The 25,829-nt window shown below is 38.8% G+C and overlaps 1 protein-coding gene and 1 pseudogene across 2 annotated transcripts in view; one reads left to right on the forward strand and one right to left on the reverse strand.

Annotated features, from left to right (window-relative positions):
- DCBLD2 (discoidin, CUB and LCCL domain containing 2) overlaps window positions 1-25,829 on the reverse strand; it is a 75,123-nt gene that overhangs the window by 36,692 nt on the left and 12,602 nt on the right. For both annotated transcript variants that reach the window (XR_001362443.1, XM_014541040.1), the window contains exon 2: window positions 16,219-16,356. Coding sequence is in view for 1 of the 2 variants with exons in the window: in XM_014541040.1 (XP_014396526.1) it covers window positions 16,219-16,356 (138 nt within the window). In the remaining variant the exon portion in view is untranslated. The remainder of the gene's footprint in view (window positions 1-16,218; window positions 16,357-25,829) is intronic.
- LOC102259901 lies at window positions 1,380-4,071 on the forward strand (annotated as a pseudogene).

The raw sequence follows: 25,829 nt of genomic DNA on the forward strand, positions 1-25,829 counted from the left end.
TATGTAATACCTTAAAGAATAAATAATTTAAATTTAAAAAAAAAGGAAATTCAAATTCCTGAACACCATCCAGACTTACAGAATATCTGGGAATGGGACCCAAAAATCTGTTTTAACAAGTCCTCCAGGTAATTTTTAAACACACTACAGTTAGAGAAGCACCTCTCTAAATACAACAAAACTTTAAAAGCTTAGCAATTTCTATTTAAATATCAACACATCTGAGTAAGAGCTCAGTTGCCTGAGACCTAGTTCACAGGCTATGTAAAGGTAGCTTTTGGCTGGAGCATTTCAATGGCTTCTTTCTGCTCTGAGGACATAGATAAATCTTCAACATGACCCACAAGGTCTGGAAGTGCCTGGTTCTGTTTCAGTCTCATCTTGTATCCCCCATGGCTTCTTGCCACTGTAGTCTTCTCTGGACCATGCCGTTCTCTTGGTCTGGGAGTCTTTTCAAGTACCCTTAGATAAGCTGACTCCCCTCTAAGGTCTCAGCTTAACTGTCACTTCCTAAAGGAGCTCCCCCTGACCTTGGCAAGTTAAACACCTTTAGCACATAGTAGGCAACTAGGCTTGTTTTGTCTGTTTTAATGAATTGATAACTATCACATGCTTTTGTAGTAGCGTGTGTTATATATGAACGATTTGTTGATGCATTACAGAGTTACAAGCAGCATCCAATATAATAAAAGCCCAGTGACAGAAAGAGCATAATGACCAGAATGACCAGAGATCAGAACTACCAGCCCCTCGCCCAGGCCGTCCCCGCCCCCCAGCGGGGACCCCCATCCCGATCTGGGGTCCCCTTCAGGGCAGGCCAGCTGGCTCCCACTGGTGCACCAGACCTCTATCTTATATAATAAAAGGGTAACATGCAAATTGACCCTAACAGCAGAATGACCAGAACAACCCCTGGACCAGTCACTATGAGGTGCACTGACCACCTGTCCGTCTCTTTCCCTGGCCGGCAGGCTCCGATTGCCTGATGGCGAATGGGGAATCAGGGTTAGGTGGCGGGGGATGCAGACAGCGCCAGGCCAAGGCCCCCGCCCTGCCGGTCACCTCACACACAGACAGCAACCTGCGGCGGAGGCGGGGCTGGAGAGCAGGTAGGAACAGCCAACCTCTCAGTCCCTTCCCCTGGCAGTCAAGCACCAATCACCTGATGGCGAACGGGGAACTGAGAGTGGGTGGCGGCAGTGGGCAGGGTCGGCTGCAGTGGGCAGGGTCGGCTGCAGGCAGTCAGGGAAAATGGCCCTGATCGCAGGTAGGCCTAGGGACCATACCTGTGCACGAATTTCGTGCACCGGGCCTCTAGTCATTAGATAATGCCGGGTCTACACACAGAGACAGAGACACGTGGCACAACAGGAGGATTTTAATTACCATTTATTAAAGACATGGATGAGTACATGATTGTTAGCATGTTTGGCTAAGTCCAAGCATGTTCTAACCGGTAGGGAGAAAAGCCTGGAAGAAAGCCCTAAGGCAACCACAAAGGTAAGTGACTTCACATAGAAACTCTTGGCCAAACAACTTTGCTAAGGGAGACAGTACCTCACATGTGTCCCAGAGTACTGATGGTACTCAAATAGTCATTAAATTAATGGCCACCACAGCAATGATAGGATAGCTGATGATGCATTCCACAATTCTGACAAAACCATGTTAGCCAAATGAAATGTGTCTTGAAAGAACTAGAGCATAACAATTGTTACACCAACAGAAAAGTGGTATTTTGAGAGCAATTATATGGATTATTATCTATATACCACAGGCATTTGAATGATGATTAGGTTAAATCTGTGTTTTAGGAGTTGAAGAGGATACATGCCTGGATAGGGTTCACTACCACCAGGTTTACTGACTGAGAAAAGAAACTGAATTACCTATACTCTAGTTATTCCTGGCAATCTTTTCATTGCATTAGTAAGAATTAATTTTCCACTTTCCTGCTCTACCAAAAGAGTTTCCAGTTTCTAAGATTAAAAATTGAACTTCTAAGATTAATAGCCCGAGATAAAAAGGTACCTGTGTGGTCCAACACGGTATTTAAGCCACAAGAAGAGTGCCAGCTGGCCCCATTACCTTCAGGCCATGTGCCAGAGTGCTGCTCGACTACGGATATACTTGATCAGAACAGGGCTTTATTACAAGTCCATTCAGGGCTGAAACTCCAGGTTATGCCAGGCAAATGTATGCAATTCACTTGACCTTGCTCTCAAATTCCTTGGGAGCTCAACTGGGAGAGGCCACGCTGTCACCGTCTGAACTAGCATGTCCCAACATGAAGGTGTCGGCTGTGGTACATGTTTAAAAGGAAATTTTCAAGGCTGCAGATATGTGTTTCATTTGCTACAATGACAATCTTTGTGTCTTGCTATGAAAGTGGTGTAACAACAATGAATACAACAGACCACCCAATGCAGTCCACACTAACAAAGGTAGGTTTTGGCTTGTACTATGGTGGGGAAGCTTTCTCTATAGAGCAGCCACAGCCTTACCTGTCCCTATTGTGGGAAAATGGGCTCTATGGAACATGCAGAAGTGATTTGTCCCGTATGTGCAGCATTACCTGGAGGCGGTCTACTCATGTCACAGATGACTCTGCAGCTCATCTTACACTTGAGCACAGAGCCCCTAGAGGTTCAGATGAATCGAGGGGTGTTCCACATGTACGGAAAATGTTTTCCCCTGGCTGAGGATTAGGAAGTCCTCATGCTCATAGATCAAACATGCACTTATTAGTATGAACTTTTTCTTCTCAGAGTTCATATTCTCCAGCAATAGGGAAGCCATGGGTCCTGTAGCTGAGCTTTTCTCTCAGTTATCAGGAGTGAGACATTCTGCAAGAGGACAGTTTAATTCTTCCAGCCCTTCTGCTGCTCAGTTAGAACAAATGCAGCTGCAGCTGCAGCTAGAAAAGCAACAAGCCCAGGCAGTGCGACTGCAGACAGCACGCAGCAAGCTGGCGCACTGATACAAGGAGTATCACCACTACAATCACATTATCCACTGCAACAACCAAGATGGCTAACATGGAAGCAGTCAGCAAACTCTCCAGAATTCCCAATTTCTTTTAACAAGGTTGAATGATCCTAAAATGTGTGACACACAACACCAAACCATGCAAAGTGAGCGTGCAGACCGCAGCCTGTTTGTTCAGGAGCTCCTGCTGATCACTCAGTGTGGAGAGAGTTCCCCTTAGATGAGGACGAATGGGGAGGGGGGATGGCAGATTTTGGTGCTATGGGCTGTGTAGATGTTATGCCTTTAGATGTTGCTTTAGAAAACCTAAATTTAAAAGACAGTGATAAAGGAAACGAGCCTTCACCACCTCCTCTTTGATGTCTCCATTTGCAGACAATGCCCTCTGTGCTGTATTTGCCAAGGAAAGTGGACAACAACTATCTTGGGTTTGTTTGGTGATTGCAATTTCAGGTCTGTCACTCTTGTTACATAGTGTACAGTCGAAAGGAAGAGAGAAATATATATAATAACCACTTCCACTTAACAAATGTTTACTTCTAGCAGGTAAATGCAGGTAGCAGTGCAGAGGTGGTCTCGGCTTCCTGTACCCAGACATGAAAAAGGCTCTCCTAGTACTCCACATGCAAACTGAAGAGGAAAATGGAAATCTCTAATAAGTATTAATGAATAAAAAACACTTTATGGTTTACCTTAAAAAAAAAAAATTCCATGGGACTCGAAAGAGCTCCCTAGGAGGAAAATAGAAATTCAAAATTGACAGCTATAAGGAGAGCCAAGATAACTCAAGACAGAAAAAGTAAGTCATAATTATAGACTTTGACCTTTACAACTCCATAAAGGCAAAATAATATCGATTAAGCTGGGAATTGTAGAAGCCTTAAGATGTGTCTTTCTTGAAATCTTTTCCCAAGTAAACAGCTTTCCTGAGGACCACTGTTACTACAAGGCTCCCAACTAACAAGAAACATTCTAGGCAAGAAAAATACAGCTCAAAGGAAACCATCTGCTCAGAGACTTCTGCTAGCAATCCTATCTAAGGAGGGAATATGCTAATTGACCCTCATGCCTTCTCAAAGATAGCAGCACCCACAGCCAATAAGGAGGGAATATGCTAATTGATTGCCCCTCCCTCAAAGATGGCAGCTCCCACAGCCACAAGATGGCCGGCAGGGGAGGGCAGTTGGGGGCGACTGGCCGGCAGGGGAGGGCAGTTAGGTGTTGATCAGGCTGGCAGGGGAGTGGTTAGGGGGCAATCAGGCAGGCAGGCAGGCGAGTGGTTGGGAGTCAGCAGTCCTGTGAGAGGGATGTCCGACTGCGGGTCAGACATCCCCTGAGGGTACATGCCAGGTTCATGCCAGGTTCCTATTATGAAAACAAAGAATTAGGCACAGGATCACACAGTTATATTGGTAGGAGAACTTAGCAGCAAGATAAGCTTTGTCCAGCATCCTCTAACACTTAGAGCAGCGGTTCTCAACCTGTGGGTCGTGACACCTTTGGGGGTCAAATGACCCTTTCACAGAGGTCACCTAAGACCATCGGAAAACACATATATAATTACATATTGTTTTTGTGATTAATCACTATGCTTTAATTATGTTCCATTTGTAACAATGAAAATACATCCTGCATATCAGATATTTACATTACGATTCATAACAGTAGCAAAATTACAGTTATGAAGTAGCAACGAAAATAATTTTATGGTTGGGGGTCACCACAACATGAGGAACTGTATTAAAGGGTCGTGGCATTAGGAAGGTTGAGACCCACTGACTTAGAGGGTCACTTAACAGGTCAGTTGTCTATACACTACAGTGCAATTTACACATATAAATTATTGTGATTCAGTCAACTAACATTTACTATGTCCCAGATACCTTATTAGGTATGTTCCATCTTATCCCGTTACATACTGAGCATAGGACTAAATCTTATATTTCTTGTAGAAATATTACAATGCCATCCTTGGTAGCTAAGACCACAGTAGGAGCTCAGGAAAATTTTTCTCAAATGAAAATACTCAATGCTTTCTTTTGGATGACATAGGCATGGCTAAGCAATAAACACTGTAGTCAGATAGGCTATTATCTAGATACTAGAGGACCTGTGCACAAAATTCATACAATTGGCGGGGGGAGGGGGGGGACGACGGGAGGTCCCTCAGCCCGGCCTACACCCTCTCATAGTCCAGGAGTCCTCAGGGGAGAAGCCCTGAGGGGCAATCGGGGCGGCAGTCGCCACTCGCATCCACTGACGGTGCCTGGCGCTAGCAGTGGGTTTGAGTGGCGCTCCGGCGCCGGCAGCGGGTGCAAACAGGGCCGGCACCAGCAGCAGGTGTGAGTACCTGGCGGGACCACGGCGCATCGGAGCAAAGAACCACCACAGGTTCGCTGATGACAGCGACCGACACTCCACCTTGGTCTGGCGCCCCCACTCACCTGCCCCACCATCCGGCCGCGGCCAATGCCTGCCATGTTCCACACTATGCCACCTGCTGCCGACACCCGCCATGTTCCGCATGCACCCCCTGGTGGTCAGCGCACATCATAGTGACTGGTTGTTCCACCGTTCAGTCTATTTGCATATTAGGGTTGTATATATATAGACTGATTTCAGAGAGAAAGGAAGAGAGAGAGAGAGATAGAAACATCAATGATGAGAGAGAATCATTGATTGGCTGCCTCCTGCACGCCCCCTACTGTCGATAGAGCCTTCAACCCAGGCATGTGCCCTTGACCAGAATCAAACCCGGGACCCTTCAGTCCACAGGTCAATGCTCTATTAACTGAGCCAAATTGGCTAGGACTTCCCTCTCTTTTTTATCACCAAACATTTTAAAAGACCACATTCCCTTCCTCTTTAGCCCATTCATCCAAATGCCCTTAAAACTTGGTGTCATTCCCCACAATTCTAACGAAGTCCATCAGCAAACTTCTGGTTGTTAAGTCAGGCTTTGTTCTCTTAGATTCTGCCTCCTTTGGACTTCTTCTCATTTTTTCTTTGAGACCACTATTCTAGGCTTCCATTTATTGTGTGCTCTGTCTTCTGCCAACTGCTCTGAGTATTCCTCTAACAGTTGACTTCCCAAAAGAGGTCTGTATGAGAATGACATTTCTTAGGTCCTTCTTTTTTTAAAAAATATATTTTTATTGATTTCAGAGAGGAAGGGAGAGAGAGAGAGAGAGAGAGATAGATAGAGAGATAGATAGATAGATAGAAACATCAATGATGAGAGAGAATCCTTGATCTGCTGCCTCCTGCATGCCCCCCACTGGGGATCGAGCCCGCAACCCAGACATTTGCCCTGACCTGGAATCGAATCATGATCTCCTGGTTAATAGGTCAATGCTCAACCACTGAGCCATGCAGGCCGGGCAGGACCTTCCTTTATGCAACTACTTTAAATATATTTTATTGATATTTTACAGAGAGGAAGGGAAAGGGATAGAGAGTTAGAAATATCGATGAGAGAGAAACATCAATCAGCTGCCTCCTGCACACTCCCTACTGGGGATGTGCCCACAACCAAGGTACATGCCCTTGACCGGAATTGAACCTGCGACCCTTGAGTCCGCAGGCCGACACTCTATCCACTGAGCCAAACCAGGTAGGGCAGGACCTTCCTTTATGGACTATGGGTCATTATGTTGGCAATTTACCTGCAATTTGAAGATTGTGGTTTTATGGCAAGCTTTCAATTAAATTGGTGTAAAATCTCTACCTGGTGGGAACTCAATACAGGTTTGTTGGAATGATTTATTCATTCAATTAATCATTTATATGTTCAATAAATATTTACTAATTGTCTAACCAGCAAATTGAATGGATTGTTAAATTTAATAGTAGGTTACATCTTTTTTTCAAGTTACGTAAATATGGTTTTGTCTTTTTCTTTCAACTTTTGGTGAAGCTTGTTATTTGTCTGTTTTGTTTTGTTTTGTTTCTAATTTGAACAATAAATAGCTATATGACTCTTGGATAAGTTACTTAACCTCTAGAAATACGTTACCTAATTTTTATTGTAGGGATAGTAACAGTGCCTACCTCCTGGGTTTTTTTTTAAGGATTAGATGACAAAATGCCCCTAGATCACATAGTACATGCAATCATATAGTAAATGGCTCAATAAATGCCAGTTATCATTATCCTTATTATTAGAAGCCCGGCGCATGAAATTCATGTGCGGGTATGGTCCCTAGACCAGGCCTGCGATCAGGGCCATCTTCCCGACTGCCCGCAGCTGGCCCTACCCCCCTGCAGCCACCCATCCCTAGTTCCCTGTTTGCCACTGGGTGATCGGAGCCTGATGGCCAGGGGGAGGGACCGAGAGGTTGGCCGTTCCCTCCCGCTCACCAGCCCCACCCCCACTGCAGGTTGCCCTCTGTGTGTGGGGCGACTGGCGGGGCGGGGGCCTTGGCCTGGCGCCATCCACATCCCCTGCCACCCACCCCCGGTTCCCTGTTAGCCATCAGGCGATGGGAGCCCACCGGCTGGGGAAAGGAACCTAGAGGTGGTCAGTGCACCTCATAGTGACTGGTTGAGTGGTCGTTCTGGTAGTTCAGCCGTTAGGATCAATTTGCATATTACCCTTTTATTATATAGGATAGACAAATCAAACGCCTTTAACATCTAAATGCTTTATAATAAAAAGTGAACATAAGACATTAAAAGATCAAACAATTCTTTTGTGACATACACAGCATCTAGGCCACTAATATATCTACTGGATAGCACATAAACACACCCAGTCCCATAGCAGCATTCCTAATATAGTAAAAAAATGAAACATAGAAATCACTAAAATCATTAAGGTGCTCTCAGGTTATTTGTCAGTGTGAAATAAACTCTATCCCGTAGGTTGAACTGCCTCTTTGAGTTAACACTGTCTTAACAGATTTTGTTTATAAATGTTTTCTCTGCAAAACTGGTAACACTTTGCTCATTAGTACCTTTGTTGTACAAACAGACACCAAAATACAGATATTTTTCTACATGTGTACTGTATTATGTTTACAAACACGATGCATATTCATTTTTGTATAAACAAGGATAAATATAAAGATATGCATGTAAACTGATGCAATAAAATCTTACTAGACAGCTTAAAAGTTTTAAAATGTTTGCCAGAAACAACATAACAAAAATTAGGAACACAATAGAAAAACTAAATATAGAAACCTAGCTAAGTATAGTACTCAAAACAGAAAAGATTCTATAAAATTACTGTATGATTAAGGTAGCAAAAAATCTAAGGAATTCACGCTCTATTTTCAAAACTAAAAACATTCCATGAAGAAAAGAGAATTACAGAAATCTGGATTCTATTACAAAGGAATTCTCTATTTCGCCCTATGTTTCATTTATAAGTTGATATAATCTGATATAAGATGGAAGAAATGGAAAATATTTGCAAAAAATGTGGTTAGAGAATATAGCAATCAGAAAATTGTTAACACTATTGGTGTTAACTCTAAAAATAATCTAACATATAGCAACAATTACACTGTCAAATGGAAACATTTCCCAAGCCCAGCTGTTCACAAGTCTTAAGCACATTGTCCTCATGGGTCAGTGGGGAGTGAGTGAACAAGTGTTTATGAGTTCCAATTAGGAAGTACGGTAATATCTACACTGGTCATTTTATTTCAAATGAAATTTTAAACCATTTATGATTTCTCCTCACAAAAATAAAGGCAACCTTTAGATTGAACACTACAAAATTCTGGATTAATGAAATCTAAAGTGATGAGGTTTAAAATTACCTTTAAATTTATGATTTCATGCCCCACAAAAGAAACATCAGACTACTACTTTTCAACTGTGTACGCATACACCACCCAATTTATGGCAAATAGAAGCTGCCTTGAAGGACTTGAAGCTTTCAATGGAAATGTAGATATGTCAGCTGAGCTCCCTGTCCTAAAACTAAAATAACTTTAAAAAATCATTACCCAGAATCATTCCAGAAATGTTGAGCTTTTCCTAGAAACTGACCAATGTTGAACAGATTCAAAACTAGAAACTGAGATCACTCACCTATAAAATTTATTTTAGTTTTCAAGTCCAGGGGTAAATGCTGTTTTTAAGTTTACGTTTGAGAATGGAAATGTCAGTAACATTTATTAGCATCCTATATAATAAAAGGCTAATATGCAAATTGACCGAATGGTGGAACGAACGGTCACTATGATGCACACTGACCACCAGTGGGCAGACGCTCAATGCAGGAGCTGCCCCCTGGTGGTCAGTGCACTCCCACAGGGGGAGCGCAAATCAGCTAGAAGCCAGGCTCATGGCTGGCGAGTGCAGCAGCGGTGGCGGGAGCCTCCCCTGCCTCTGCAGCAGTTGGACATACACTGAGGGCTCCCGGACTGCAAGAGGGTGCAGGCCAGGCACCGGGCCTCTACTAGATTAAATGATCTGAGTTACTAGGTCTGGACCTCTGAGTAACTGGCTGGTTCTGCCTCTTGCAGTAAGATTGGAAGAAATAAAGAAGTTTCTCTCTACAGAACTTCTAAATAGTGCTTGTTAATATCCAGATGTCCAGACCACATATATTTTTAATTTTCAGGTGAAAAGTTCAATTTCAGAGAGTCTAGTTGGAATTTGATGATATTATACCAAGTCCAAGTAGAAATCCCAGTTTTCTCATAATTACTAGAAGTGCTGACTTATACTTATATGAATCTGCCTGCTACTTAATGGGACAATGGGAAAACTTTTCCTTTCAATGGTAGATACAATCTTTCAAAATGAGGTTCACAGGTGAAAATTTTAAAAATAGCAGTTAGTATAAAATACTGGAAACTACTGCTCATAGATCATTAAAAATAAGAGGATAAAACCATAAAAGTTATAAAAAACATAAATCCAGTCAAGCTTCAACCCCTACATTTTCTACAAAGTCTTGAATAATGTGACCTACTCACCATGCACTCACTTCACCCCAGATGTGCTGGCTTCTGTTCTGCTTCCTCCAGAACTCCTTCCCACTACGAGGCCTTTATACCTGCTGTTCTCTCCCCTAGGATGTTCTTAATTCCTTGTCTGTCTGGAACTTTCAATTAATCCTTCAGTTCTCAGCTTAAAAGCGACTTCCTGAGGAGAGCTTTGCTCTTTATCAATTTTCCACTCCCCACTCTGCTCTGGCCTCTTATCTGTTGACTGTATCCTTCATTGTACTTACTGGACTTAACTGTACATTGTTTCATAACTACAATTAAGTAACCTTGTGTTTGATATCTTTTTTCCAACTCTATACAGAAAACCCTATGAAAGTATGATTGTATCTGTATTATTTGCTGCTATTTCCTCAATGTCAAGCATATACCAGGAAATAAGACATTAAAAGAAATATAATTTTGCACTGTGCTCTTGCACAAAGTAATGAAAATTAATCTATCTCACACAAAATCAGGATTCTATCACACATTTGTGAGAGTTTAACAATTGAAGAAGCTGTTGAAGCAAGATTTTTCATAATCTTCATTTCCAAATGCTCTAAATCTTTAACTAGGTTGCTAAGCTGGGGACATGGAGTGATGTTCCTTGAAAATATTCATGGAATTCAGTGTGGCAGCTAAGTTTCCTGGATGGAAATAAAATAAGGCTCTCAACCAAAGCCAACCAGCCTTCAAATGAATGAGTCATAAGAAATTATGACTAAAAGGCCACCCAAGAAGAGTATGTAATAAGAAATTCAACCTATGTTCATTTGAATTTTGACAATTCACTCAACTTCAAATAAAACAAATGCTTGATGAATGGGACAAAGATATGTTTTTTTTTTTAAAGGTAAAAACTCAGGAGAGATCTCTGAGATAAGGATTTCCCAAGATGATTATGAATTTTGAAAGTATTATTATAAAAACTTCCAGATTTTGAGGACCAATTTTTAAAAAACTTTGGAAGTTATAAAATAAAGTCATAGCTATTTGGAATTTGTCAATTCTTAAGAAACTTTAATGCAGGACACCTATGGATCAAGAAGCTCTATAATTTAAATATCTGATGTAAGAACATTTTTTTAAAGAGAGAATACTTATTTTCCAAAAACCTTCAATTCAATAAATAACAAAGAGAGAAGGGGAACATATGAAGCAAAATAAATAATTAAATCTGATATTAAGACCAAGGAACTTAAGAATAAGAAGTAAACTGCTTACTTTCTATCCTCTCATATCAGCCCAAGATTCTTAGGAAATAAAGCTGAAAAGATGGAAATCTATCATCATCTCTTTCTCTTTTACCTTACTGTTTTGATGGTTAGGGGTGGGGGAACATGAGTATGTGTATACAGTGGTGAAAGGGGCAAAACTAACATTTGTTTGTGCCTACTATGTTGTGTGCCTACAGACACTACACATGTATTATTAGACTTACTAGAGGCCTGGTGCACGAATTTGTGCACCAGTGGGGTCCCTCAGCCTGGCCTGTGGGATTGGGCTGAAGCTGGCTCTCCATTTCCCCAGGAGTCCCGGATTGCAAGAGGGTGCAGGCCAGGCAGAGGGACCCCACCAGTGCACGATCAGGGCTGGGGAGGAACGCGGGAAGTTGGCCAGCAGGGAGGGGCCATGGGAGGGCTCCAGGACATGCCTGGCCCGTCTTGGTCAGTCCCAATCGGCCGGACCTCAGCAGCAAGCTAACCTACCAGTCAGAGCATCTGCCCTCTGATGGTCAGTACACATCATAGTGACTAGACAACCAGTCGACTGCCCCCCCTGGTGGTCAGTGCACGTCATAGCGAGCGGTTGAGCAACCTTAGCATATCATTAGCATATTACGTTTTGATTGGTTGAATGGACGAAGGGACAACCGGACACTTAGCATATTAGGCTTTTATTATATAGGATTCCTCACAACTAATCTACTTGCAGATGAAGTTCAACTGACCGGCTAGAGGTCACTTGGTTTTCATTCCAGGACTACCTAAGTGCCCCTTCTAAACACTACATTGCCTTAGTTTTCCTGGTTGTGTAAAAAATTTTAATTGCTCATTAGCATAATTTTCAAGTTTTCTTCTTTCCATTATTCCATCCAATGATTGTTGTTTCTCACATGAGATTAGCCTTCACACCCTGATCCATCGCTTAGAAGCTAAGGGAAACACACTCCTCCCAGTGCCTAACATTCTCACACCTGGGAGGTTTTTGACAATTTTCTTATTTATACAATTTAAAAACCCAATTTTTGATTTTTAATGGTGAACTTAGATAAATTGTTGAATATTTAAATTATTTAAATGATTATTTTGATATATCCTTGTACTAGCAACATATCTTAACTTTTCTCACCACAGTACTCTAATAGCACAGGGGAATAAATACATGCCAAGCAGTCAAAATACATGAGAGATTTCATTCAAGTCTTGCATTTTATCTTAGTGATTTATAAATTGTACATTTTATTCCACTTAATAGCCTTGATTTTAGCCACCCTCCCCCCTTTAGATTCTAAACATTAACAATCTGGAGAATATCGCATGTTTATTTTACAGTGTCTCAGATAGCACTTGTACTCCTGGTGGTATGAGATTCTATTCTCTGAGAAAAATGGTAAAATGGTCTTTAGCACAGTACTATGAAATGGTAAAATGTGGATAATAAAGCTTTATATCGATATACTACATTTCAATAATTGACAGATTTTTAAAGTAATTATTGTGTTCCAATATTATAAAAGTGAAAAAACCGGGCCTCTAGTACTAGATTAAATGATCTGAGTTACTAGGTCTGGACCTCTGAGTAACTGGCTGGTTCTGCCTCTTGCAGTAAGATTGGAAGTAACTTAGAAGTTTCTCTCTACAGAACTTCTAAATAGTGCTTGTTAATATCCAGATGTCCAGACCACATATATTTTTAATTTTCAGGTGAAAAGTTCAATTTCAGAGAGTCTAGTTGGAATTTGATGATATTATACCAAGTCCAAGTAGAAATCCCAGTTTTCTCATAATTACTAGAAGTGCTGACTTATACTTATATGAATCTGCCTGCTACTTAATGGGACAATGGGAAAACTTTTCCTTTCAATGGTAGATACAATCTTTCAAAATGAGGTTCACAGGTGAAAATTTTAAAAATAGCAGTTAGTATAAAATACTGGAAACTACTGCTCATAGATCATTAAAAATAAGAGGATAAAACCATAAAAGTTATAAAAAACATAAATCCAGTCAAGCTTCAACCCCTACATTTTCTACAAAGTCTTGAATAATGTGACCTACTCACCATGCACTCACTTCACCCCAGATGTGCTGGCTTCTGTTCTGCTTCCTCCAGAACTCCTTCCCACTACGAGGCCTTTATACCTGCTGTTCTCTCCCCTAGGATGTTCTTAATTCCTTGTCTGTCTGGAACTTTCAATTAATCCTTCAGTTCTCAGCTTAAAAGCGACTTCCTGAGGAGAGCTTTGCTCTTTATCAATTTTCCACTCCCCACTCTGCTCTGGCCTCTTATCTGTTGACTGTATCCTTCATTGTACTTACTGGACTTAACTGTACATTGTTTCATAACTACAATTAAGTAACCTTGTGTTTGATATCTTTTTTCCAACTCTATACAGAAAACCCTATGAAAGTATGATTGTATCTGTATTATTTGCTGCTATTTCCTCAATGTCAAGCATATACCAGGAAATAAGACATTAAAAGAAATATAATTTTGCACTGTGCTCTTGCACAAAGTAATGAAAATTAATCTATCTCACACAAAATCAGGATTCTATCACACATTTGTGAGAGTTTAACAATTGAAGAAGCTGTTGAAGCAAGATTTTTCATAATCTTCATTTCCAAATGCTCTAAATCTTTAACTAGGTTGCTAAGCTGGGGACATGGAGTGATGTTCCTTGAAAATATTCATGGAATTCAGTGTGGCAGCTAAGTTTCCTGGATGGAAATAAAATAAGGCTCTCAACCAAAGCCAACCAGCCTTCAAATGAATGAGTCATAAGAAATTATGACTAAAAGGCCACCCAAGAAGAGTATGTAATAAGAAATTCAACCTATGTTCATTTGAATTTTGACAATTCACTCAACTTCAAATAAAACAAATGCTTGATGAATGGGACAAAGATATGTTTTTTTTTTTAAAGGTAAAAACTCAGGAGAGATCTCTGAGATAAGGATTTCCCAAGATGATTATGAATTTTGAAAGTATTATTATAAAAACTTCCAGATTTTGAGGACCAATTTTTAAAAAACTTTGGAAGTTATAAAATAAAGTCATAGCTATTTGGAATTTGTCAATTCTTAAGAAACTTTAATGCAGGACACCTATGGATCAAGAAGCTCTATAATTTAAATATCTGATGTAAGAACATTTTTTTAAAGAGAGAATACTTATTTTCCAAAAACCTTCAATTCAATAAATAACAAAGAGAGAAGGGGAACATATGAAGCAAAATAAATAATTAAATCTGATATTAAGACCAAGGAACTTAAGAATAAGAAGTAAACTGCTTACTTTCTATCCTCTCATATCAGCCCAAGATTCTTAGGAAATAAAGCTGAAAAGATGGAAATCTATCATCATCTCTTTCTCTTTTACCTTACTGTTTTGATGGTTAGGGGTGGGGGAACATGAGTATGTGTATACAGTGGTGAAAGGGGCAAAACTAACATTTGTTTGTGCCTACTATGTTGTGTGCCTACAGACACTACACATGTATTATTAGACTTACTAGAGGCCTGGTGCACGAATTTGTGCACCAGTGGGGTCCCTCAGCCTGGCCTGTGGGATTGGGCTGAAGCTGGCTCTCCATTTCCCCAGGAGTCCCGGATTGCAAGAGGGTGCAGGCCAGGCAGAGGGACCCCACCAGTGCACGATCAGGGCTGGGGAGGAACGCGGGAAGTTGGCCAGCAGGGAGGGGCCATGGGAGGGCTCCAGGACATGCCTGGCCCGTCTTGGTCAGTCCCAATCGGCCGGACCTCAGCAGCAAGCTAACCTACCAGTCAGAGCATCTGCCCTCTGATGGTCAGTACACATCATAGTGACTAGACAACCAGTCGACTGCCCCCCCTGGTGGTCAGTGCACGTCATAGCGAGCGGTTGAGCAACTTTAGCATATCATTAGCATATTACGTTTTGATTGGTTGAATGGACGAAGGGACAACCGGACACTTAGCATATTAGGCTTTTATTATATAGGATTCCTCACAACTAATCTACTTGCAGATGAAGTTCAACTGACCGGCTAGAGGTCACTTGGTTTTCATTCCAGGACTACCTAAGTGCCCCTTCTAAACACTACATTGCCTTAGTTTTCCTGGTTGTGTAAAAAATTTTAATTGCTCATTAGCATAATTTTCAAGTTTTCTTCTTTCCATTATTCCATCCAATGATTGTTGTTTCTCACATGAGATTAGCCTTCACACCCTGATCCATCGCTTAGAAGCTAAGGGAAACACACTCCTCCCAGTGCCTAACATTCTCACACCTGGGAGGTTTTTGACAATTTTCTTATTTATACAATTTAAAAACCCAATTTTTGATTTTTAATGGTGAACTTAGATAAATTGTTGAATATTTAAATTATTTAAATGATTATTTTGATATATCCTTGTACTAGCAACATATCTTAACTTTTCTCACCACAGTACTCTAATAGCACAGGGGAATAAATACATGCCAAGCAGTCAAAATACATGAGAGATTTCATTCAAGTCTTGCATTTTATCTTAGTGATTTATAAATTGTACATTTTATTCCACTTAATAGCCTTGATTTTAGCCACCCTCCCCCCTTTAGATTCTAAACATTAACAATCTGGAGAATATCGCATGTTTATTTTACAGTGTCTCAGATAGCACTTGTACTCCTGGTGGTATGAGATTCTATTCTCTGAGAAAAATGGTAAAATGGTCTTTAGCACAGTACTATGAAATGGTAAAATGTGGATAATAAAGCTTTATATCGATATACTACATTTCAATAATTGACAGATTTTTAAAGTAATTATTGTGTTCCAATATTATAAAAGTGAAAAAATCAGTTTTTCCTCTACTAAAGAAAGGAAAGTATATGGGCTTTATATAAAAGTTAATATATTTAAATTATTGGAATCTAATACTGATCTAATCTTACTTGTAAAATTTATGTAAGTGTTCTTAACTGTTCAGTCCATCTACCCTATCCTAAGCTTATGGAACAGGTATTTAAAGAAAAAATTCATTTTTGGTTTTAGGAAATATAAAATGCAGGAGCCATGGTATAAAGTGAAAATTACCTTGTTTATCTATAACTGAGTATGAAGCCAAAAATCCTCGTCCAGAAACATGGATTCCGCTCATGAACAGCACTGTAATTTCATTGCTTTTTGATTCAATTGAATGGTTCATCTGCAATCCCAGACCACAGTATTTGCCTAGGAATGAAGAAAAGCAGATCTTTGTTGTGACTCTTATGAAGTCAATAATATTTACCATGTAGATAATAGAATCAGAATAATATACCAAACTCTGCATGTTAAATAGTGTAAAATGATAAGTAGGATGTTTAGTGATTAAAAATCCCATTACTCTGGAGGGAAAAAGAAAAAAAATCAAGTAATAACTTCAAATGATGCAAAAGAAAAAAACCGTACAAGCATTACTGACCTTTTGAAGAGTCAATTTCCTGTGAAATACATGTGTATACTCTTTAAAAGAATAACCAGGAATTTTTAAAAAAAATTGCAGGCAGGCAGGTGGCCCACAGATAAATTGACAATCAGTAACCCCACAGGGTGCGCCAAGGTTCCTGGCCTCAGGACAACACCTCTCAAACCTTTTATGAACCTTCTCAATTTTTCCGCCCAGGCCTGTTGAACTTCTGGTCAACTTAGGTGATAATTTATATTAAAATAAGAAAACTCAATTCAGTCTATAACTTTTCAATTTATTTAGCATTTAATAAGTTAATACCAAACATCAAGGTAAACATGCACTTTTCTTAGATGCTATTGTTTTCAATATAAAATATGTCTTGCTCATCTGTACAAAAAAAAAACACAAAAAACACATACCACCTTCTATTTCTAAATATGGAATGTAATTTTAGCTATCAATGTTTTTAACATTTAAGCAAAATAACACATTATCGAATAACACTACAAGTTATATGAATATATAAGATGATAAAATCTTCAGACTTGTTTTTTAATACCAAGTAACTCAGAAATAGTCTAGTAAAGAGGATAAATATTAAATATTGTATTGCTTTTGAACATAAAATATTTAAACATAGAGTAATATATATTTCACATTATTCTAATTATCTCAAAGCTATATAATTTGTTAGCAAACCCAACTGTGTATGTGCAGAACCAGTGCCCATCACATTAAATCTTAAAGCCCAATGGGAATAGTTAAGGCAAGAGAAATTATGGTCACTAGTATCTTTACACAAGATTAATTTTTGTAAAAGTGAACAGCAGTTTGATCTGGGCCCATCAGTACTAGCTGTTCTTTGCCATGTAAGGATATATGTAGGTGTGATTTTATTACAAGCCTGATTAAGATGCTCAGTACAAATACGGACTTTTCAGATCCTTTCAGGTACAAAGGAAAAAGATCCTATTTAAAGAATACCTAACATGCCATACAATGATGTCTTCATAAAAAGTATATTATTAAAGTGAAACAATGTGCAAAAAATAGTTTTAACCCTTTTTATATGGACAGAACCCCAAAAATATTTTTTATTAGCATGGAAGTTTCATCTTTTGTTTATTTGTTTATCTGGACTTATCTTGTCCTCTAAAATGTGAGTAAATTTAATCTGTGGTAGAAACAAAACATTTTTTAAAAATCACTTATGTTCTGTGAAACTCAAAAGGCAATGCTGAAGAATGGATAACCACAATTTAAAAAACAGAAGGAAGAAAAAAGAAAAGTACAATAGCTGACCTTATAAGTGCTTAAATGAGTTCAAATATACAAGAAAAACGCCTGCCTTCACCTGCTATTCCCAGCCAAGATGACCCTCCTTCTCCTCACTTGGCTCTCCTTTGACCACCGGCTTTACCCGCTGTACAAATAATGCAAAGAACTTGGCAAAGCACTCTGGGAAAGGAAGAAGAAAAACCATTCCTAATCTGGGCAACATAGTTGTTAATTCTTTAATGCCATTTCCCCAGTTTGGCCATTCAAAGGTACTCCTAAATCAAAATAAAGCATTTAATTGCCAACAATTATAAGTTCTGCTGATGGCTCTTAAAGTCAGCAGAAATCACTATAGTTTCTCATGATTAAATAAGAAAGGTATTTGAAAAAATATTTTGTGAATATATAGAGGACATTAAAATATAAAAGTTAAAATTATTAATCACCATAACACCCATGAAACACTTGTTTTAAATATAAAAGAACCCATGTTCCAGGAAAATAAAAATGCTTAAAAGTTATGAGCCTTTAGGAAACTAGGAAAAGAAACCGAAAGCAGGTTATTTGAAAAAACAAAACAAAAAAACAACAACAACAAAGAAAACAACCTAATGAGACTCTAGTAAGCCTAAATAAGAAAAAAAGAAGACACAAATCACTAATATCCGAAATGAAGGTGGGGACAGATCCTTACAGATCCCATAGACATCAAAAGGATAATAAAGAAATACTATGAAAAACTCTACATCCAAAAATTGGATAACCTTGATAAAATGGGCAGGTTCCTTGAAATACACAATTTGCCAAAACTCAAACAAAAAGAAACAAATTATCTGAATAGGCCTATATCTAGGATATTAAATCAATAATTAATAATACTTCAAAAGAAAAAGCACCTGGCACAAATGGGTTCACTGGTAAATTTCACCAAACATTTAAGGAGAAAATTATACCAATTCTCTATAATCTCTTTCAAAGGATAGAAGCAGAGGGGATATTTCCTAACTTATCCTATGAGACCAGCATCACCCTAAAACCAAACTCAAAGACATTACAAGAAAACTACAGACCAATGTTTCTCATAAAAATGGGTGCAAAAATACTTAATAAAGTATTAGCAAATCAAATCCACAGTGTACTAAGTATACCGGTTAATAATGCGGATTTTTTTCAATAGATGGAGTTACACATATGTTGATATATATGCGATTTGATATGTATGTTATTTTGTTGTATTGACGGCAAGCTTCAAAAGTTCATGTCAAATTTGCTGAAGGTGTTAACATCATAGATATTTTTACGTTTAAAAATGTCGAATTTCGTGCCCAAAAAAAGAGCCTTTGCATGAAGTTTTAATTCATTACTTTATTTTGAAGAAAAGTGCTGCTGGAAGTTACTGTATACTTCGGGAAGCTTATGGTGAACATGCTCCATCTCAAGATACTTGTGAACCTTGTGAACGCTGGTTTAAACACGTTAAAAGTGATGATTTCGATGTGAAAGACAAAGAACGTCCAGGTCAACCAAAAAAGTTTGAAGACCAACAATTGCAAGCATTACGGGATGAAGATGCGTGTCAAACTAAAAAACAACTTGCAGAAAGATTAAACGTTTCTCAGCAAACAATTTCCGATCATTTACAAGCAATGGGAAAGATTTTAAAGGAAGGAAAATGGGTGCCACATCAACTGAATGAAAGACAAATGGAAAACCAAAAAGTCATCAGTAAAATGTTGCTTCAACAGCACGAAAGAAAGTCTTTTTTGCATCGAATTGTGACTGGCGATGAAAAGTGGATTTATCTTGAGAATCCCAAATGCACAAAACCATGGGTTGATCCAGGTCAACCATCAACATCGACTGCAAGGCCAAATCGCTTAGGAAAGAAGACAATGCTCTGCATTTGGTGCGATCAGGAAGGCAGGAAGGTGTGGTGTATTATGAGCTTCTAAAACCAGGTGAAACCGTTAATACTGATCAGTGCCAACAACAAATAATCAATTTGAACCACGCTTTGATCGTAAAACGACCAGAATGGGCCAGAAGACACAGCAAAGTAATTTTGCTTCATGATAATGCACTATCACCCACTTCAAAACCAGTTAAAGACCCATTAAAAGATCTTGCCTGGGAAGTATTAACCCACCTGCTATATTCACCAGACCTTGCTCCTTCAGATTACCACTTGTTCCAATCAATGGCACACGCACTTTCTGAGCAGCACTTCAAAATGTATGAAGGAGTGGAAAATTGTGTCTCTGAATGGTTTGCCTCAAAACAAGAAAAGTTCTACTGGACGGTATACACAAATTACCTGAAAGATGGAGGAATTGTGTAGCTAACGATGGACATTACTTTGAAAAAAGCACTTTTGATGTTTCTCTTGAAATTATTGTGTTTTCTTTGATTACAAAATCCGCATTATTAACCGGTACAACATTCCACAATGATGTCATTATACATTTGTTCAAATCCATGGAATGTGCAACAACAACAACAAATTCAGCCATTAGGAAATGCAAATCAAATTCATAATGATATTCCACTTTACAGCCACTAGGATGGCTAGAATAAAAAAGACAGATAGCAAGGATATTGAAAAATTGGAACCCTCATACAATGCTTGTGGGATTGTAAAATGGTGCAATCGCTTTTGAGAACAGCCTGGTAGTTCTTCAAAGGGTTAAACATATAATTAGAGTTATCATATGATCCAGTAATTCTACTCCTAGGCATCTATACTAATAAAAGGGTAATATGCTACTTAGACCAGGAGACCTTCCAGACATCCTTCCAGACAAAGCCATGGTGGCAGGGCCGAAGCAGAGACAGTTAGGGGCGATCAAGCCGGCAGGGGAGGGCAGTTGGGGGTGATCAGGCTGGCAGGGGAAGGCAGCTGGAGGCGAGCAGGCCGGCAGGAGGGGGAAGTTGGGGGCGATCAGGACAGAATGCAGAGTGGTTAGGGGCAATCAGGCAGGCAGGCAGGCAGGTTAGCAGTTAGGAGCCAGCAGTCCCGGATTGTGAAAGGGATGTTCGACTGCCGGTTTAGACCTGATCCCTGCAGGAACCGAGGGGTCCCTGATTGGAGAGGGCACAGGCCGGGCTGAGGGACACCTGCCCCTATGCACGAATTTTGTGCACCAGGCCACTAGTACTAGTATATCCAAGAGAAATGTAAACATATGTCCACACAGAGTTGGACCTGATATCTCACAGCAGCATTATTCATAATAGCTGAAATTTACAAACAACCTAACCAGCATCCTGCAGTTCCTAGGATAAACTGGCATGGAAGGGTGGTGATAAATCTCAAAGAATAATGCAATCTTTTACAAACAGGAGGAGCCATAAACTATCACTCCAGGAGGACGCTAAGAACGAAAAGCAGTCCCTGGCCCAGTTTTACAACTGCAAGGAAGTGAAATCTGCCAACCACCAGTGAGTTTGGAAGAGAATCCTCATCCCCAGCTGGTATCTTGATTTCAGCCAGGCAAGACCCTAAGCAGAGAATCCAGTCATGCCATGCTCAGACTTCTGAGCTACAGAAACTGAGATAATGAACTGTGTTGTTTTAAGTCTGTGGTAATGTTATGAAACAACAGAAAACTAATACAACCAGAAATTTACTTTGGTTGTATGGTGAGAATACACTGATTTTTGGATCATCAAATCTAAAAGAACTATAGTGCACAAGATGGAATCTATGGCTCAGGGTCGTAATCAGCAGACAGATACATTTTACTTGGCCTCTTGGCCAGCAGTTTGGGGCCATGCACTATTTCAAAACTATTTGAATTAGTTGCCAAAATTTTAAAAATCTGGAAACTTCATATTAAGTATGAATTTCTAACTTCTCTTAGAAAATCACAAGTAAAAAAAAAAAAAGGAAACCTGGGCCAATAATGACTGTCTTCTTTGAAAGTCACACTCCGGTTGGTAGTGAATTTGTATCCACTTATATAGAGCTTAGAGATCTTAAGGTTCTCATGCCTCTTTCATGTGTCCATATCAAAGACACTTTAGGTAGATTATGAAAAACAATATATTAAATTCTGGAAGATGTCAAGCAGAAATATCCTGTATTCAAAAATATAGAATACATGCACCTGGTTTCGGATAGACTACGATGTGGAGTTAATATTGTTCATGAAACACGAAACGAGGTTTATGTTCTCAAGTAATTGGAAGACCACTTAACCTACTGACAGGTGTGGCAAGTTAGAAAGACTACGTGGCTAGAGCAAAAGCACGTCAAACCTGTCTACCTCCAACAGATGGAAATGTAGCTTGCTTAGAGGACATAACTTAATTAATTTACACATACTGGTATTTAGGGAGAGTTTTTTACTGCCTATGTACAGAAATGCCTTTAATCTAAAAAACAAAGTGTGCAATTCTCAAAGAAATTTATTTATTGAATATATTCTAACAAGCCCCTGAATAGCTGGTCACTGAGCTAAGTATGTGCTGGGGGGTTCAGTGATGAAATTAGATAGGCAGAGTGTTGCCCTCAGAGAGCTCAGTGTAGTGGGACAGGGAAAACACACAGCTGAAGCCCCTAGAAGACTGAAGAGGCCATTACAATACCAAGAAAATGTTTAGAGTAGATGCTGTCATTAAATAATGTCCATCAGTACTGTGTCTGTACAGTCCGGCTTCAAGGATCACACTGCCTTGTGCTTGGTGGGCCAGAGCGAGTTGGGTTGTAAAATTTAGGCCTCTGATGTAGGTAGTAGAATGTTCATAGCAGACAATTAGTGATAGCCAAAAACTGGTTATATGGTAGATACACCTTAATTTTCTTATTAAATTTATCACTATTAGAAATTTAGATCGGCTTCCAGTTTTCTGTATAGTGAATAATATTATAATAAACATCTTCCTAGCACAACCTCTTCTGCCTACCTGAAGTATTTCCTTAGTGATTCTTAATATATACTTCCAGACTGCTATCCAAGTGAGCTATACCATTTAATACATTATCAATATTAAAAAAAAGGTACCAATTTCATCACAACCATGGCAAACATATTAACATTTTATATTTTTTTAATAATCCAAAAGACAGGGAGGGGGACATATTTAGTTTAGAAAAATGGCATTTCTTTGATTATAAGCAGAGTTGCCTCCTCCAGTTCCTCTTTCAAAATAGCAGCGTGGACAAAAGAGCACACAGATTTTTATTGCTATCCATGATGATGAACAAAGAGTCTCCATAGATAATTTTACAGCATTCAAGAAACCAAAATATTCACAAGGTAATACCATTCATCCCTATCAGTTTCGTCTGAGTGGGTTTTCTTATGAAATTCTACTTTGAGAGCTTTTAGACTTAGCTTCTAAAAAGTCAGCAAACTTCGGGATAGAAGAGAGCTTCATTTTCTGGTTCTATTTCTTAATAAAAACTCTTAAAAAGATGGTGACTCAAGGCCTTGGCTGTTATTAAGTTGACAACTTTTTTCAAGATAGCTGGCAGAGTTTCTAATGCCAAGCACAGTAATATAAAAACAATGAGTCATAATAATGTGTACACTTCAGCAAAATTAGAGGTGTTGCCAAGCATCACAGGTGAGACATACACTGCATACCAAGAAATTTTTTCAAAGCTTTTCTGGAAAAATAAACTTTTCACCACTTAGGAGATGTCAAAGGCTTTTAATATTTCCTAGAAGAGCTTACTTACATCAGCATCACACCGTGGATTAAGTTTCATCCTTTTGAATACTGACAAGAAATGAGACAGGTGTCAATACCTCACTGACCTGCCTCATAATATTGGAGGAGACATTTAGAAGTGATGACATCATTTACAGAGACAAAGCTTCAATATTTCTTCTGTGTTCCAGTCCACAAACCAGTCTGACTATTCCAAACCACAAAGATCCACCAAGGTCTTTAGAATTGCATATGGCTCCTGTATATGACAATGCAACCACCTCACATGATGCTTCTTAAGCATAAGTTCCCATCAAGTCTCTCCACGAAAAACATCCACAGTAATTATTGTATTCTCATGAACATGTATGAGATGCCTTTATTCTCCTAACTTCATGTTTTCATAGGCTGGGACTGCATCTCTCATGAAACTCTGCGGCTATTATACCAACCATGCAAGATACCTATGAAGATTAAGATAACACTTCTTTAACTTCTACACATGAAAAACTCTAAATGTAAAAATGTTAACAATGATGATCATTCTGTAAGTTCACTATTGGTGTATAAAAATGCCATAGATTTCTTGGCGTTAAATTTGTATCCTGCTACATTGCCAAATTCATTAATTAAGTCTAGTAATTTTTTGATGGAGTCTTCATGGTTTTCTATGTACAGTATCATGTCATCTGCAAATAATGACAGTTTTTCGTCTTCATTTCAAATTTGGATGCCTTTTATTTCTTCTTGTTGTCTAATTGCTATGGCTAGCACTTCCAGAACTATGTCGAGCAGGAGTGGGACCCGAAATGACACAATACTGTATATAAAAAATTCTAAAGATTCCTCCAAAAAACTATTAAGAATAAAAAAAACCACTAAAGTTACAGGATACAGAAACAATATGCAGAAATATTTCATTTTTATAACCAATTAGGAACAATCAGGAGGAGAAATTAAGAAAGCAATCCTACTTACAATTACATCAAAAAGCATAAAATACCTAAGAATAAATTTAATCTATGAGGTGAAAGGCTTGTACTCAGAAAACTATAAGAATGAAGAAAAAAGTTGATAATACAAGTAAATGGGAGGAGATACCTTGTTCATGGAGTAGAATTAATATTATTAAAATGTCCTCACTACCTAAAGCAATGTACAGATTCAATGCAATCCCTATTAAAATATCAATGGCATTCTTCTCAGAATTAGACAGTTAATCCCAAAATTTATATGGAACCACAAAATACCCCGAATAGCCAAAGAAATTTTGAAATCTTGAGAAAAAAACAAAGTGGAAGATATCCCTTATATCAAACTATATTATAAACCTACAAAATTCAAAACAGTATGATACTGGCATAAAAGCAGATATGTAGATAAATGGAATACAGACCAGAAATAAATCCTTGCTTACATGGTCAATGGATCTATAACAAAGAAGGCAAGGAGATGCAATGGGGTAAAGAGTCTCTTCAACAAGTGGTGTTGGAAAAACTGGATACATGCAACAAATGTAATCGGACCATTTTCTTTTTTTTTTTTAATATATTTTATTGATTTTTTACAGAGAGGAAGGGAGAGAGATAGAGAGTTAGAAACATCGATGAGAGAGAAACATCGATCAGCTGCCTCCTGTACATCTCCCACTGGGGATGTGCCCGCAACCCAAGTACATGCCCTTGACCGGAATCGAACCCGGGACCTTTCAGTCCGCAGGCCGACGCTCTATCCACTGAGCCAAACCGGTTTCGGCTGGACTATTTTCTTACACCATATAAATAAACTCAAAATGGATTAAAGACTTAAATGTAAGACCTGAAACCATAAAAACACCTCGAAGAAAATAAAGGCAACAAAGTCTCTGACATTACTCTTAGCCATATCTTTTTGTATCTATCTCCTAAGGCAAGGGAAACAAAAGAAAAAATAAACAATGGGTGTACATCAAACTAAAAAGTTTTTGCAAAGTGAAGGAAACCATCAACAAAATGAAAAGACATTCTACTGAATGGAAAAAGATAGCTGCAAATGATACATACGATAAGGAGTTAATATTTAAAACATATAATGAACTCACACAACTTAACACCAAAAATCCCCCACAACAATCTGATTTAATAATGAGCAGAGGACCTGAATTGCATTTCTCCAAAGAGAACAGACATACAGACGGCCAACAGATACATGAAAAAAATGTTCAACATTAACAATCATCAGGGAAATGCAAATTAAAACTAAAATAATGTATCACTTCACCCCTGTCAGAATGACTATCATCAATAAGTCAACAAATAAGTACTGGTGAAGATGTGGAGAA

This window comes from Myotis brandtii, unplaced genomic scaffold (assembly GCF_000412655.1).
Source record: "Myotis brandtii unplaced genomic scaffold, ASM41265v1 scaffold257, whole genome shotgun sequence".
Classification (NCBI taxonomy): domain Eukaryota; kingdom Metazoa; phylum Chordata; class Mammalia; order Chiroptera; family Vespertilionidae; genus Myotis; species Myotis brandtii.